Source organism: Dermacentor variabilis, chromosome 5, assembly GCF_050947875.1.
Source record: "Dermacentor variabilis isolate Ectoservices chromosome 5, ASM5094787v1, whole genome shotgun sequence".
Classification (NCBI taxonomy): domain Eukaryota; kingdom Metazoa; phylum Arthropoda; class Arachnida; order Ixodida; family Ixodidae; genus Dermacentor; species Dermacentor variabilis.
This window is the reverse complement of record NC_134572.1, coordinates 171,201,546-171,218,114: the sequence shown is the minus strand read 5'-3', so window position 1 is coordinate 171,218,114 and position 16,569 is coordinate 171,201,546. Positions and strand designations below refer to the sequence as shown.

The 16,569-nt window shown below is 46.0% G+C and overlaps 1 protein-coding gene across 1 annotated transcript in view; it reads left to right on the top strand.

Annotated features, from left to right (window-relative positions):
• Nucleotides 1-16,569, top strand: part of LOC142583337 (uncharacterized) — a 348,940-nt gene that overhangs the window by 286,724 nt on the left and 45,647 nt on the right. Inside the window, exons 5-6 of the mRNA XM_075693760.1 lie at nt 8,857-8,968; nt 12,811-13,028. Coding sequence (XP_075549875.1) covers nt 8,857-8,968; nt 12,811-13,028 — 330 coding nt within the window. The remainder of the gene's footprint in view (nt 1-8,856; nt 8,969-12,810; nt 13,029-16,569) is intronic.

Here is a 16,569-nt window from a genome sequence, read left to right as displayed (position 1 = left end):
CAATTTTTATACGTTTAGGGGATTTCAATTTTTTGCCACCACAACAGGAGTAGTCAGCCCCTCCTAAAGGCATCAACCTCTCTTAAAATATGTTATTAGAATAAAAAAAACGAACTCCATTTCCTGAGTAAGTTTCTGTCATTTGTTGCGTTCTGCACTTTCTGTCTTTAGCCTAACCATTGTAGGGACTAAGCGGCTGTCATGTTACCGAGATAAGCCAAATATAGTTCCGGGCTTAAGGTTCGTGTATTGGATTTCGGAGTGCTGAAAAGTAAGTCATGTGTTCATTGCCTCAACACGCTGACAGAATTCAGTCTGGAACCGAATTCACAAATAAGTCTATAGCAGGTGCACAATAAAAAACAATCCGAAACGAAGACTAATACGTACGGGTGCCGTCACTAGGGTATCTATCATTGCTAACCCGTAGCGTTTGGCCCTAAATCCTACCAGTTAATAAATTAATTTCTCATTCCTTACTTCTGTACAATTTTGCTATCTAATCGTAAATCTACGTAAGCTAGCCAAGATTTGTACCTTGCTCTATTAGGAAGCGTCCAAGCTACCCTGTTTGTCAATGGCACCCATATATTGTGTCGTTATATCCTTTTCCATTGACATATTCCCCACAAATGAGAACCCTGTTGAACTCATTACCGCAGTGATATTTGCGGATTAAGATGACCTATTACTTACAAAGTAGACGTTCGATTGAATGCGACGTTTGCATTACAAGACGTTCAATTTACATTTGTTTTTTCATCTTTATGCTTTTTAGATATAATAAGCGAGAAACTAAAGTTGCACGCCCACGCCTAGTCGTTTCCCACTTATCATAGAAAATAGATACCGCGATGTGCACCCAACACTCGCAAATGTAAATGCAACGTCTTCGGCAACAAATGACAACCCAGTGACATCTACTTGTTTGGTGATTTCAATTTTCCGCAAATAGATTGGGCTAATTTGTCTTCACGTAGTCATGCGGCAAGCGTATTCATCAACGTAACTCTAGATTTCTACCTGTTTCAAGTGAATAGCCGGAATACGCGTGGTTCTAACATTCTAGATTTAGTTCTAATCATCATTCCCGAAACCATAGGGCAAGTTATGTATCTTGACGGATTTAGCGATCATAAGCTGCTGCAATTTGATATTCTGGTTTCTTGTTTGTTTGGAGGTAAATCAACTAAAAAGATTAAAGACTATAGCAAGGCAAAATATGCTGAAATTAACGCTGAGCTTACCACATTTTTCAATGTGGTATTTTTCCTACTATCAAAGCAATGATCTAACGTAGAAAACTGGTTGCTTTTCAAGCACAAGCTGTCTGCATTAATAGAGAAGAAGGTTCAACTAATTACAATAACATAAAACTAATCCATGGTTCAACAAGGCCCTACAACGATTACGGAATAAAAAGAAGCGCCTCTACAGAACAGCTTAATCTGCTTCCTCCCGGCCTCGGTTGCATTAGTATAAACAGTGTCTCAAAACATACTGCTCTGCTATTACCACTGCGAAAAACAAATATTTTACTCGCGAACTTGCGTCGCTATTGCAAACTAATCGAAGGAAGCTTTGGCAAGTTTTGGCACGTTTTCGTAAATAAACAAGACCCCGTATCTCTATACAATACTGAGACTTGCCACTATTTGACACTGAATGTCCATCTACGTTTAACAACTCTTCTTCCATTGTTTTTTTCAACGGAAGATCATCCAGTACGCCAGTTTTTCCTCATTGCGACTACCCATTCATGTAGCCCATCAGTATTAGTTCCGAGGGTGTTGCATCTCTAATCAGCAACCTGAAGTTATCCTCATCTGCCGCAGTGGACAACATAGGTTCGAAAATTCTTAAAAACACCATTTCAATTTGCAGCCAGATGTTGCGTCATATCTTTGAGCAATCATTGTCAAACGGAGAGCTGCTTTCAGAGGGGACGATAGCAAAGGTCATTCCTGTCTTGGAAATGGGTAACGAAAACTCGTCTGATATCTATCGCCCTATTTTTAAAGATGCATATGCTGTAAATTACTTCAATATATTGTTACGAATGATGTTTATTTACATGGTGAAACGAGGTCCGAGAGGGAAGCTACAGGTCAGGCCCAGCCGGCGCAGAGTTCCCCGAGATCGCGCGTGCACACTCTACTTCTTCTTGCTCTGCCTCAGTCGCGCAGTGCTGCGACATTTTCCCCGGGGGCAGACGCAGCTCGCTGAGAGAGTTAAAGGGGACATTTGATGGTACTGCTTGAGTCTGGCCACGTGACCAACTTGCGTCGCATGTGAACGCCGATTACTTGCGGTCACTTTGGCGACGACATAGTTCACATCACTCAAGCGGCTGAGTATAACGAATGATCCGGTGTAAGTGGCGAGAAACTTGCAGCACAAACCCTTCTTGTGAACAGGTGTCCACAACCAAACATGATCATCGGGAGTAAAGCTGACGGGGATATGCCGGGCATCATAGCGAATCTTGATGTTGCATTGTGAGGACAACGTCCTAAGAAGCGCCAGTCGACGTGCTTTCTCAGCACGACACAGAGTTTGGGCGATGGAAGGATGTTCGTGGCACGATAAAGGTAGAATAGCGTTTATAAAGCTCTGGGGAGCGCGTGCGCACAGCAAAAAGAACGGCGCATATCCAGTAACTACGTGCTTGGCACTATTGTACGCGTACGTTATAAAAGGTAAGACGGCGTCCCAATTCTTGTAGTAAGTAGCGACATATATTGATAACACGTTGGTAAGGGTTCGATTCGTCCGCTCCGTAAGGCCGTTGGTTTGCGGGTTGTAAGGAATGGAATGACGATTTGCAGAACCACAAATCCGTGGAAGTTCTACAACGACGTCGGCGGTGAATTGCCGTCCACGGTCACTGATGACAACACGGGGAACGCCGTGAGGGAGTATGACGTGTTGCAACAAAAATGAAGAGACATCTGCGGCAGTGGCAGATGGAAGTGCCGCCGTTTCCATATAGCGAGGAAGGTATTCTACGCATACTATAGTCCAGCGGTAGCCAGCTGACGTCTTTGGCAGCGGGCCAAGCAAGTCGATGCCGACATTTTCAAAGGGTAACACCAGTGGCCTAACTGGTTATAAATAGCCTGCTTGGGCCGTCGTCATTTGCTTGTGGCGCTGGCAAACAGTACAGCTGGCGACATACTGTTTCGCTGTTTTCCAGAGCTTGGGCCAGAAAAATCTCTGTTTAAGTCGGTGTAGTGTGCGTGCAAAGCCTAGGTGCCGTGATACTGCATGACGCCTCTGCATGACGTGATACCGTCATGCAGAGAAAGAAGGACACCAGGGCGCAGGTTTTCGGGCACAACTAGAAGCAGTGGGGGTCTATCAGCCAAGTAATTTTTTTTGCAGCAGACCATTACGAAAAGTAAGCAGTGTTGTTCCTGCTGGCTCACGTGCAGTTGCCCGTAGGGATTTCAAGGTAGGGTCGCGACGTTTCTCGCTCTCGAAGGTACGCAGGTCTGGAAAGTCGGAAGAGATGGAAATTAGGTAGTCATCGAAATCATCATCCTCAGCTTTAGTGTGCGGCGAAAAGAGACGAGATAGATAATCAGCATCCGTGTGACAGCGTCCGCTCTTGTAGTTAACGGAAAAGCTGTACTTTTGAAGGCGCAAAGCCCAGCGAACCAACCGGCAAGACGGGTCACGCAGCCCAACTAGCCAACAGAGTCAATGATGGTCAGTCACTATCGTGAATGCGCGGCCATGTAGATGCGGACGGAACTTCTGAATGGCGAAGATGACTGTTAGGCACTCGAGTTCAGTAACGGTGTAGTTTGTCTCCGCTTTTGTAAGTGTCCGACTAGCGTAGGCAATGACATGCTCACGGCCACCGCAGAGCTGAACAAGCACAGCGCCAACACCCGCACCGCAGGCGTCAGTATGCAGCTCAGTTGACGCCTCCGGATCAAAATGCCGCAGTACCGATCCAGATATCAACAAAAATTTCCGCTGTTGAAACGCCGACTCGCAGTAAGCAGTCCAAAAGTATGGGGTGACCTTGTGAAGAATAGACGTGAGGGGAGAGGCAAGCTGTGCGAAATTCTTGGTAAAGCGCCGGAAATATGAGCAAAGGCCCAAAAAGCTTCGCAGGTCTTCCACTGTTTGTGCTGTTGGAAGTCGCGAACTGGTGCTATCGTTCCAGGGTCTGGTCGTATGTCGTCTTTGTCGACCAGAAAGCCTAGTACGAGGGCTTGACGCTCACCAAAATGAGATTTCTTCGAGTTTAAAATAAGGCCAGCTTGCTGCATACAGTCAAAAACGATCGACAGGTGCCGATTGTGCTCGTGAAATGTCCGGCCTTACATAATGACGTCGTCTAAATAGCACATACAAATTTCCCATTTTAGTCCGTGGAGCACGGTATCCATAAATCGCTCGAATGTCGCTAGAGCGTTACGTAAGCCAGATGGCATAACGTCAAACTCAAAGAGACCGTCAGGTGTCACGAAGGCTGTCTTCTCCTTGTCTGAGGGGTGCTTGGGAATTTGCCAATATCCTGACCGTAAATCTACAGAAGAGAATACGACGCGGATTGGAGGCAGTCGACGGCGTCATCCATTCGTGGTAGGGGTACACGTCTTTCTTTGTGACGGTGTTTAGGCGGCGATAGTCGACACAGAATATACATGAGTTGGCTTTTTTCCTGACTAGGATCACAGGAGCAGCCCAAGGGCTACATGATTCCTGGATCACTCCTTTCTGTAACATGTCTTCGACCCGCTGGGCGATGACTTTTCTCTCTGAAGGTGAAACGTGGTAGGGCTTCTGGCGAATTGGCGTTGCTTGCCCTGTATGAATCTGGTGCTGCATAGGAGACGCCGGTGGTGTATGGGACGCTCGTTGGCCTTGAGCGAAATCAAACACTGTGGCGTAACGAGCGAGCACAGCTTCCGGCAGACACTGCTCGCTAGAAGGCAGCGACTTTTTATCATGCGCTTAAAGTCAGCAGAATTTTCATGGTTGGAATCGGGGTTGGATTTTTTTCGGCAGATCACATTTCGACCGTTCCGAAGCTGACAATGGCTTGTTCATCAAAACTTGCCAGTTTAAGTCATCGCGGCAATGTTATGAATTGGGTTGAAACGTTCACTGTCCACAAACAAGTACAACCATCAGGGGTGACAACGAACGAGCGAGAGACTATTACATCTTTCTTGAGCGCATTGTTATAATCGAGCTAGGCTAAACCACAACAAGAACCTGTACGAGGGCGACAAGTATTGACAGGTACCAACATTGCAGTCTGAGGGGGCAAACACACATCTTGTGACACGGAGAGAACGTCGGTGGCATCACTGCTATCTGTCATTGAAGTTCGCGCGTCGCGGCGAAGAGAAATCGCGCCACTTCCCCAATCCAAAGTTGTCCCCCACTCACGCAAGAAATCAATTCCTAAAATAATGTCATGCATTGTATGTGCATGCACAGTAAATTCATTTCGAAATGTCTGGTCCCCTATCGTAACTGCAACAGAACAGACCCCATGAGCGTAACATTACCCCGCCAACTCCACGAAAGGTAGCGTTCCGATCCCAGGAAAACATAACTTTTTGTCCAAGACGATTTTTAAAGACACGCTCATGATGGAAACTGCCGCCCCGGCGTCAAAGCAACAGCACTCACATTGTCAACTAAAACACACACTTTCTTTTTAAACAATTTTACACAAGGGGGTCTTGATGAAGACGAACATATTGCTGCCTCACCCCCGTCAGTTTCCCAACGGCGGAGGTGATCACGAGCGACGGCGAGGTGATGGAGAGCGTCGTTGTCGTGTTGGTGGTGGTGTGAGACTGCGATCGAAAATGGAGGAGTCACTGCGGTTCGCGCGTCCCTGCTGCAGCCACTGGAAGGAACTGGGATACGGCCAGGGCTCGTCAGTGGGCATGTGGGGTGTGTAGGAATTAAACCGTGGAGCACGCTGCTGGCGGTGGTGGCAATATCTAGCAATGTGTCCAGGAACACCGCAGCTGTAGCAAATGCGGGTGTCGCGGCTTGTCGCGGGTGACACCGGTGACATGGGTGTCATGGGTAGAAACGTACTCTTAGTCTGGTTGTAGGAGGGAAGAGCCCGCGGGACCAATCGTTGTGGTGCATCTTGTCGGTGTCCCAGACTTGTCGGTTGCGGTGGCAAGTTGCTGCTCTCCGTACGATCAGCATAGGTCCTGCGAGGTTCTCGGTAACTCTGAGGTGCCCAGGCGGCCGGTGCATGAGAGCGATGATCAAATGCACACTGATGGCACACATGAGCGTCGTCAACAACTTTAAGGCGTTCAAGCTCTTCTTTAACCACTTGCCGAATGACCAAGGAGAAGTCGTCGTGGGTTGGTATGGACACACTTGCTATAGTAGTACATTGTCCAAGCGTCGAAACTTTGGCCCAATCCTTCTCATTTTCAGCGCTTCAACCGCCTGGCAGTGTTTCTTTAGATCAGACGGAATACTAAGATCTTCCTTCGTTATAAGAGACTTATAAACATCTTCAGCGATTCCTTTAAGCAGATGTCCTACTTTGTCTTCGTCTGTCATGGTAGCGCTGACGATTCCGCATAATGTCAGAACAGCCTCTATGTACGTTGTACACGTTTCGCCAGGTAATTGAGCTCGTCGGGAAAGCGTCTGCTCAGCCTTCTTTTTCTTAGAGATCGGGTCCCCGAAGCACTTGGTGAATTCTTCTACAAAATTATCCCAGCTTGTCAGAACGTTCGCGTGGTTTTCAAACCAGAGGAGCGCGGTTCTAGCGAGAAAGAAAACCACGTTATCGAGCTGCTTCGTAGTGCTCCAGTGGTTGTGGCGACTCACCCTGTTGTAGTGTTTAAGCCAGTCGTCAACGTCTTCGTCCGCCTTCCCCGAAAAGGTGGGTGGCTCTCGCAGCGGTGTCCAGTAGCCAGCCTGACCTTCGGGATTGCTGTCGGGTCAGCCGCAGGTGGGGTCGTCATTGCCTTCTCCGGAATCGGCTATGTCCGCTGCTTGTGGTCGTAAACCGGCCAAGCACCTACTCCGTCGGGCAGTTGGTAGAGCTGGGTCGTCCAGGATCGTCCACAAGATTTACCCCGCACGTCCACCAAAGATGTTTCGAATGATGTTAATTTACAGGGTGAAACGAGGTCCGAGAGGTTAGCTACAGGCCAGGCCCAGCCGGCGCAGAGTACCCCGAGATCACGCACGCACACTCTACTTCTTCTTTCTCTGCCTCAGTCACGCAGTGCTGCGACAATATTATCGCTTCTCACCTCTACGACGATCTGGAAGGAAATAACTTTTTTCTTTTTAAATCAGCATGGCTTTAGGAAAGGCTACTCGTGTGATTCTCAGCTATTTGAATTTACTGCTGACCTGCATATTAACAGCGATGAAAACCAGCAAACAGATTGTATTTCTTTAGATTTCTATAAAGAATTTGACAGAGTTGCTCATCACCGGCTTTTTACTAAATTATGTCTTGATTCTTTGTCTTGATTCTCTCACAATATATTGGCGTCGTAACTTTCTGTGATTTCGTCAACAATTCACAGTTGTCAACGTGTTTTCCTCTCTACCATCTGTCGTAATTTCTGATGTACCACAGGGAAGTGTGCTTCGACCCTTAATTTTTCTGCTTTATATTAAGGACCTTCCCAATAACATTTCGTCCCGTCTACGTCTTTTCGCAGACGATTGTGTTAGTTACCGTAAGACCACCGCAGATACTGACCCCCTGACCCTTCGAAATGATCTCGAGACTATTGTTGGTTAGCATAAAAACTGGCACAAGATTCTAAGCCCTACTAAATGTAACTATATGACTTTTAGCCGCAAGCATGTTATTTATAATTTTCATTACTCTATCAATAACTCCTTCCTGTCCAAAGCTAGGTCGTACAAATATCTCGGAAAACAGTTCATACCAAATCTTTCATGGTCTTGTCACATTTCAACCATCTGCAGTAAAGCAATGAAAACATAGGGTTTCTTACGCCGAAACCTGCGAAACTCGCGTAGCTCCGTTCGAAAATGAGCATATCTAGCCTTTATTAGTCCATAGTTAGAATTCGCCTCATCTATTTGGTGTCCCCATCAAAAACACCTCATTGAAATGCTTGAGTGCATTCACAACACAGCGGACCGGTTGATTTCTAACAATTATAGTCCCCTCGCCAGTGTCTCCTTGTTAGAGAACCTTAATGATATGCAGATACTCGAACATCGTCGTTCTATTTCACTTGGGTGTTTATTCCATAAATATGTACACACCCGCATTTCATTTTTGCCTCTGGAGTCGTCTCTGCGATCTTCACGGTGCCTACATAATCATCTCTGCTTTAACCGCATATATGGGAAAACTCAATCATTCAATTCATCTGCATTACCTAAAGCAATTAAGCTCTGGAATGATCTTCCTGGCAACTTAATCTCTTTTTCTCACCCTGGAGAGTTAAAAAAACACCTCTGCCAGCGTTAATCGCTTTAGTATTGCCCTAATTCCGGTTTTCTGCTGTAATACTTCTTTAGTTGCTTTAAATGCTGCTTTATTTTTGTACTGCTGTTTCACTTGTACTTGTTTATCCGTTCTTGCCATTTTCGCATTTGCTTTCTTTTTTAATCTCCGTGCTTATATGGTATTCCTACGCGCTTTTTAAGTCAACTTTGTGTTTCTTTTGTGTTTTGTGCTTTGTTCCGCGTCTCTTGTACCGTTACTCTGGTTCATTATTTTGTATTGTATTTCTGTTGATATGCCCCCTCACGCAATGCTCTTCGGGGCATGTAAGGAATAAATAAATAAGATAACATAACAAAAATAAAGCGTTGGCGACACAGACCTGGTCTTTTTTGCTACTGCAGCTCGCGGTGTGGCCATCCTGGAAAGTGCCGAGCTGACGACCATGGTGAGCGTCATCGTGGCCTTGATGGTGTTCACGGCGCTCTTCTGCCTCGTCCTTAGGCTCTTCAGCAAGTGAGTGGGGTTTTGCTGCTGTGTCAAGTCTTTCGACTGTGGCATGCTGCACTACTTACGCTATTTTTTTTACTAATGTGGGTTAGAGAGCTGTTATTTGGAACAACACCCAGCACACGATGTGTTTATGTTTTTGTGAACAGATTGTGAAAAAAGCTTCTCTTGTCTACCGCAAGCTCAAATACAATGTATTCTAAGCTTACATGTTTTTTGGTACCCATATATATTGATGCGTACAGACACTGACTTATCTTCTGATTAGCACAATTATTTGACTGGCTTTCATCTACACGTGCTAGCCGCGCAGCTAGGTAATCACACTGCTCCCCTCGAGGTGGTAGGTTCGACACCGGTTTACGCGGCCGCATTTCAATGCATGCGAAGTGCGAAAACCTTCGTGCACTTAGATTGAAACGCCTGTCAGAGACCCCAGGTGCTCAGCATTATACCGGCCTCCCCCCTACGGCACACCTCATGAGAGATCGGGGTTTCGGCACGGTACACAAACACCTGCGTCGTCAAGCCATGTTTTGAGTGTGGTGTTGCCTTGTAAAGAAAGCTAATTTCGGACTAATATTTGATTTCTCAACTAAATACTCCTAGGTCAGAAGCTAAGAATACAATTTAATTTCTGCGCTGTTTTATTAAAAGAACATTTGCATAGATGCGCCACTTAATTAGGTTCGCTCATTTCCGAGACATCATGTGATTTCTCGTAATATAAACGCCTGTTTTCTCCTTACCGATAGGTCTGAAGCTTTAGGACGTAATGTGAACTTCTTAGAAAATGTTATGGGTAATCCTGGTATCACTGCTTAGCCAAAAGTTAGCATGAAACAACGAGTTTTCGTTTTCCAGTTTGCGTAGAACTTACATTAGCAGGGCGAAGTAAATAAGCTGTAACCAGGCTCCAGCTGGCTCGGCGCTCTTTCAAAAGTGAACCTTCTCGGCGGCGGAACAACGGCGCGTCCTGCCTTCTGCTCCAGTGATAAGCGTCGAGTACAGTATAATGACGCTAACGTTCCAGCTGAACTGCAGTGTGTTTACTCAGGCTTGAGCAGTGAACGTTAAGCGATAGCTATGCGATATTTCAGCGGGAGCTGACTGATTTACATTGTTTCTTGTGAGTCTCACCTCGTGCCGCGTCAAGGTCCGACGCCTGTAAGGCCACTGGCGGCGCTCATGACGGCAGCTTACTTAGACGCCTGGGAACTGCTAGGACGCTGTTCCTTCTGCCCAATAAGCATTGGCTTGCATACATCTCGCGCCGGCACGCAGTTACTGCTTCGTTCGAGGAGTTCAAGCACAGTGCTATACATTGCTATCGCTGTCCCTGCTTCGCTCTTGGTATCGTTGTCTCTGCTTCGCTCTTCAGGCGGAGCTGCCAGTAATGTATTATTTGTATCAAGGGTGAAGTTGAGCAACCGTCTCAAAGAAATAGTTTTCACTTTACAGACAGCTCTCGATGTTTATTCCTTGCATAGTAGTCGATCGTTCACAACGCTGGTCACAACGGCCCATTTCCAACTTATTTTGGAGTAGCCCGCTTTACCATCCTCCTACAGTACTTCAAACTCATCTTAGCGCCGGCAGGCTGAGGCAAAGTAATACGGGAAAACGATGGTGTACTAACTTCAAAAGTTTATTTTCTGGAAATTGACGCGCTCACGTACGAAGTGTTGATTCGCCTACCACTCCAGCCAGAAACGTCACAGCGCACTTTTAAAGTGACATTTTCATTTATAACAGAGCAGGAAAACGCTGTTCTAGCAGACATTTCGCCACGGATTCATAAGCTTCTTTTTATTTTATTTCACTGGAACCTTTCTCTAGCGCCTCTCTCTCTCCCTAAGCATGCAGCCTTTGAGCCAATGCGCACAGCCGCACTCCTCACAGTAAACAGAGATTACCGTCTCGCGAATCCTTGCGTAAGCATGGTGGCGACACACGACTCCCTCTAGACGCTCATAACATTGTCCACATTGAGGTTACGTGAGTTCGCCGTAACTTGAACAGCTGTTTCAGTATTTTTTCAAGATGACTGAAGTTAGGCTGGCGGGAGGCCGATCTTTCAGCAATTATGTCTTCACATTGTCACAGGCGGCGTTCCCGTGGTTGCTGCTTGGACGTAGACGACGGTGTAGCCACCTGGTGTGCACGCCCTAACCCTACCGCTGCGGCAGCGCTGTGCTCATTGCCTTGCGAATATACCCTCTGTGCATATGTTCTCAACGTAACATCTTTGGTGGAAGTGCGGGTCAGCTCGCTACAATACCGGGAAGCGGAACTTCCCAGCGGGCGGCACGTTGCTCTAATAGCGGTGAACTCGGAGCTATGTTTTTAGCCAACAATTCAGTTAGATAGGTGAAGCCTCACGCTGACATGCCGTCTCAAACTTTAGCTATCCAAGAAACCGGGAAATATATATATAATAGGAGATAAATTAACAGTTTTTTCGGGCCGAAATAACCATCTTATTATGACGGACGTAGCACTGTCCCGGACTGCCGAATAATACTGGTCACCTGGGTTCTTTTAACGTGTGCTGCTAATGCACGGTACACGAGCGTTCGTGGACTGCGATCTCATCGCAGCACCGCGGTGGCGATCAAACCCGCCACCTCGAGCTCAGCAGCGCAGTCCAATAGCCACTTACTTACAATGTCTGACGGAATACCCGAAGCTTCATTAGAACGCCTACGCAGAATTATATTGCTCTATTCCCATTTTACTTCCACAGCCATAAAGAAATCTAAGAGGGCTTTTTTATACGCGTGGCCTTATTTAGATCATCCATCAAAAAAGGCAGTTTAAGCGAGTTCGGCTATTTTTCTCTGGTGCGGCTCCATCATTTGTATAGCAAGAGCTTTTTTTATTTTCATAATGATAATGCTCGGGTGTTTATGCAGTTTGTGCGCCAGAACCACCAAATTGTCTCAAGTTTGGAAAGTTTGACATTTCCTGCTTTGCTGCGCATCGAATTGCCGGAGGGATGGAGTGTGAGATTAATGAAGCGTCCATTTTTCAGATTCACGGTGACCACGTCAAAAGGCAACGCCCCGGGTACTATGCTACCAACAATTAGGGAATATTTATCGCCATTGTTTCGCGGAGTATAATATGCGATAACAGAAAATTAGTAATAAATTGCTCTTAGAAGTTATTTGTCAGAATGTATTGCTTAATACTATAATAATGCTTACTTTTGTCTATCCGAAATCTGGTATTACGGTGAGTTCACAGTTATACTTCTTTAGGAGCAATGTCACTTATTTTGTCTAAGTATAAAATTGTTTGTCGCAATATACTATAATGTCACTCACATTGCCATTCGCATTTAAATGAGCGTATAAAATCCCCTTAACATTGCCCTACTATTTTTAATTTTCTCAGCTTTTTTTTCTATATTGTTCGTTGGCCCAATGTTCTTATCTTTTTCTTTGCATTTTCTCGCTCTCTTACCCAAACCTCAGTGAAAGTTCCCTTGCAGGCCTTGGACCATGCTACCATAGTCTCTAGAATATTTGTCTATCTGATTTTGCGCATATTTTTATAACAGCGTCCACATAAATTGAAACGCGAAAGGAACATACCTCATCATAAATACTGTTAGGCTCATTACGTTGAAGTGCTACGTGTAGTCGCTTTGTGGCAGGTCGATAGAGATTGAGCAGACCGAAATGTTCGTTTGGTGTCTGGACGAATGGAGGTGAACCAGGGAATGGAACAGCGCATCGGTGTAGTTTTGGAATTTCTCGCGTCTCAGTTTACGGTGCCGTTGATGCTGATATATTGCAGAAGGTGACAGTGTGCCTTCGCCTGCTTGCGTGTTGTTCCCGCAGAGCCCGTTTCGGCACGTCCGGGCGTGATCGCATGGGTGACGCTGCCTCGCCGCCCCCGGGACCCGCCGTGCTCAGCTCCGTGGACGGGTCCCTCGCTCAGGCGCCGGGCACCAAGGGAGGAGGGCCCGGGTCGCGGCGCACCTCCCGCAACTCGGTGGACTACGCGGCGTCGCGTCGGGCCAGTTGCGGCATGCTCGCGCCGCCCGCGGACTCGCAGAGTAAGCGCCCCTGGTTCCAACCGTGCATTCTAGACCTGCTGTGCGATGCTATGGCATGTTATGTCGTGATACATGATACGCTGTTTGGATACGTCAAAGAAGAAGTTCATAGATTGGAAAAGGCAGAGAGGTCTGCCGGAATGTTGTGTTATCTGACCTCCTACTCTGCGCAACGGAAGTGGAAGTGGCGAAGAGGGTCTCAGTGGAGGTCAAAATGTTGTTTTAAATAGGCGAAGCTTAACGTGTAGTCTATGGTAGCGTCGTTGTCGTACCGGACAGAGATTTAGCCGCTAACAGTTGAGCAAACTAATCAGACCACTAATTAGTTGTTTACTTTGCCAATTAGATATTTAGTTTGCTAACAAAGTACCGCTTCGTGGGTTTATTTTCTTTTTTTTTGTACAAATGTCTTTTGGCTCAGGTTTAGAAGTAACATTGTCTCAGCTTTCCTGGAAGGGGAATCTGTATTTGTCGTTAGTTATAAGGTTATTGTTATAATACTGATAATTGAAGTGGAGTGTTACGAGCCAGAGCCATGATCTGACTTGGAGGCACGCTGTAGTGCGGGGATGCGGATTCATTTCGACTTCATAGAGTTCTTCAACTTTCACTCAATGCACGGTAAATGGGTGCTGTTGCATTTAAAACCAAGGAAATGCAGCCGCCGAGGCCGGGATTTGATCCCGTGACCGCGTGCTTGGCAGCGCCACAGCCACCAAGCCACAATGGCGGGCAAGATAAATAGGTAGCGGTATGCAAGCTCAGCTGCGGTGCATTGTCCGCTAGCGGAAAGCACTCGCTCCCCTTTTTTGAATTTGAAACACTCGAGTACCCACAATAGCAAGCGTAGCTGCACAACCGCGCATAGACGTACTGGGGCATTTCTCACGTCAGAAGAGCTTTTATCTTCGGCAGCCCGGAGCGACCACGGTTTTAAATGCGCGGAGAAACCCTATCAGGTGTTCTGCACCTATAACCGATCATATCATGTGCTTTGATGAATTGTTTGCTGAACTACAGGTTCTTTGGTGCATAAAGCGTAACATCACCATGAAAAGTTCGCCATTTCGCCCGAAAGGCGAAGCATCGATTGCAATAGCAAATTGGCGGGCGGCTTCACGAATTAAGGATAGTCGTTTATTAGGCTGCGTAAACTCGGGAACATATGCATGCTAAATAAATAACAAGCATGGTGTCACGTCGCACCAGCAAACATGAAAACATCTAATTCGATGAGCGGAAAGAATAGTTGTCAAAACGCTGGAGTGTGCAAGCACGGCACTAGCAGCGAGCGAATTGACCTTTGTGGTGCGCCTCGCATCAATGTTAACTAAGCCGAAAAAAAACAGCGCGCGGCAGACTCTGTCACCGTCAGAGACGCTTTCAATATACAGTGGCCTGGGCGCGCATCCGCGGCCTCCGGAGTACAACAGTACAACATATCCTTCCTTACGCGAACGAGAAGACGGCACACTTCCTTCCTGCTTGCATCCCTTGCGTGCGCGAGATTGAGCCATGATCGCCGACCCACCCTCGCCCGGTTTCACTCACACATGCAGCATACAGCGTGCGGCGATGATTTTATCAGCCTTGGACCTCATACGGAACCCCACGGTCATGGCGAAGGCAAAAACGCAACTGGAGTGTCCGTGTAGTTGCTATAGGAATAAAATGACTTCTCACATATTTGACTGAGAGACAGATTCCCTTTTGAGCCCCACTTTCGCTTTCCTTGCCCTTACAAAAATGACTTTAGACTGTCTATAGAAAGTCTATAGACTTTTCATAGACGACCTTTCCTTTCTATAGAATTGTACTTTTGTTGATATAAAGTCTATAGACTGTCTATAGACGAAAGTCGATAAAGTTTCTATTTCTTTTTGTCTATTTGCAGTCTATAGACGGTCTATAGAAAAAAAGTAGATAAGGTGTTTGTTTCCTTTTTGTCTGCTTCCCCTCTATAGAATACCTACAGACGAAAGTCGACACAGTCTCTATCTATTTTTGTCCATACTTTGTCTATAGACTTTCTATAGACGAAAGTCGATAGGGTTTCTATTTCTTTGTGTCTACTCGCAGTCTATAGATGGTCTATAGAAAAAAGTCGATAAGGTGTTTGTTTCTTCTTTGTCTCCTTCCCCTCTATAGAATACCTACAGACGAAAGTCGACACAGTCTCTATCTATTTTTGTCCATACTTTGTCTATAGACTTTCTATAGACGAAAGTCGATAGGGTTTCTATTTATTTTTGTCTATTCGCAGTCTATAGACGGTCTATAGAAAAAAGTCGATAAGGTGTTTGTTTCCTTTTTATCTGCTTCCCCTCTATAGAATACCTACAGACGAAAGTGGATACAGTCTCTATCTATTTTTGTCCATACTTTGTCTATAGACTTTCTATAGACCAAAGTCGATAGGGTTTCTATTTCTTTTTGTCTACTCGCAGTCTATAGACGGTCTATAGAAAAAAGTCGATAAGGTGTTTGTGTCTTCTTTGTCTACTTCCCCTCTATATGGACTACCTGTAGACGAAAGCCGATACAGTTTCTATTTATTTTTGTCCATACTTTGTCTGTTGACTCTCTATATTATGGACAATAGTCGACAAGGTTTCTATTTTTTTCTCTACTCCTGGTGTATTGAATGTCTATAGAAGAAAGTCAATAATATGTCATTCCGAGTTCCCATACCCCCCGCCCTCTGCGAACGCGATGATATGGCACTGGTTCATGCACGACGGCACCGCAACCCCGGCGCGGCGGGCAAACCCGCCGCGCCGGTTGGTGGTGAATTCACCACCTCTGAGTTGTCGTGGTCTTGCATGTCTATAGATTAACAATAGACAAACATCGTTAATCTGGGCCCAACCCGTGTACGCTGTAACCGATTGCGCAGGTACCGGTGGATAATACATAGCTGCATTTGATATAAGCCACTAAAGTTGTATACTGCTGAGATTGCTGTAGAGCCTATTTGTAGACTTTAGTATACACATAGTGTATACCTCCGCATTTGTTGACCACATATGATCTACGTAGTCGCATCGGCAATCCCAAGACAGTCTTCACAGTTGTCGCATCACTTTTGCGGCAGTAGAATAACGGAAGCAAAACGCCGATCCAATTGTTAAAATATATGTTATGAACGCCAGCTTCAGATACAAGTGGATTCGTAACAGGCATCAAGCTAACATCAAAGACACTCGTAATGTTTGTAGCTGACAACGCGGACTTTGTGAATGTGCCATGAACCGATGTCGCGCATGTGGTGTTCGCGTTGTGTGTCGTCCGATTCTCGGATACTTTTCACATTGTCTTCATATCTCGGCTGCGTCACTAACATAGGGCGACTTTTGTTGCCTAATATCCTGCACTATAAACTCATCAAAGTTTCTCATTCACTTAAAATAGGTGCCAAATTCTCTGAGCCCACCCAGTATTTCGCCGGCGGTATGCCTGCTCAGCCACGCATATGAGTACCTCAATGCTGTACTGATTACTTTCACCTATCATCAGAACAGAAAATTAGCACTAACATACG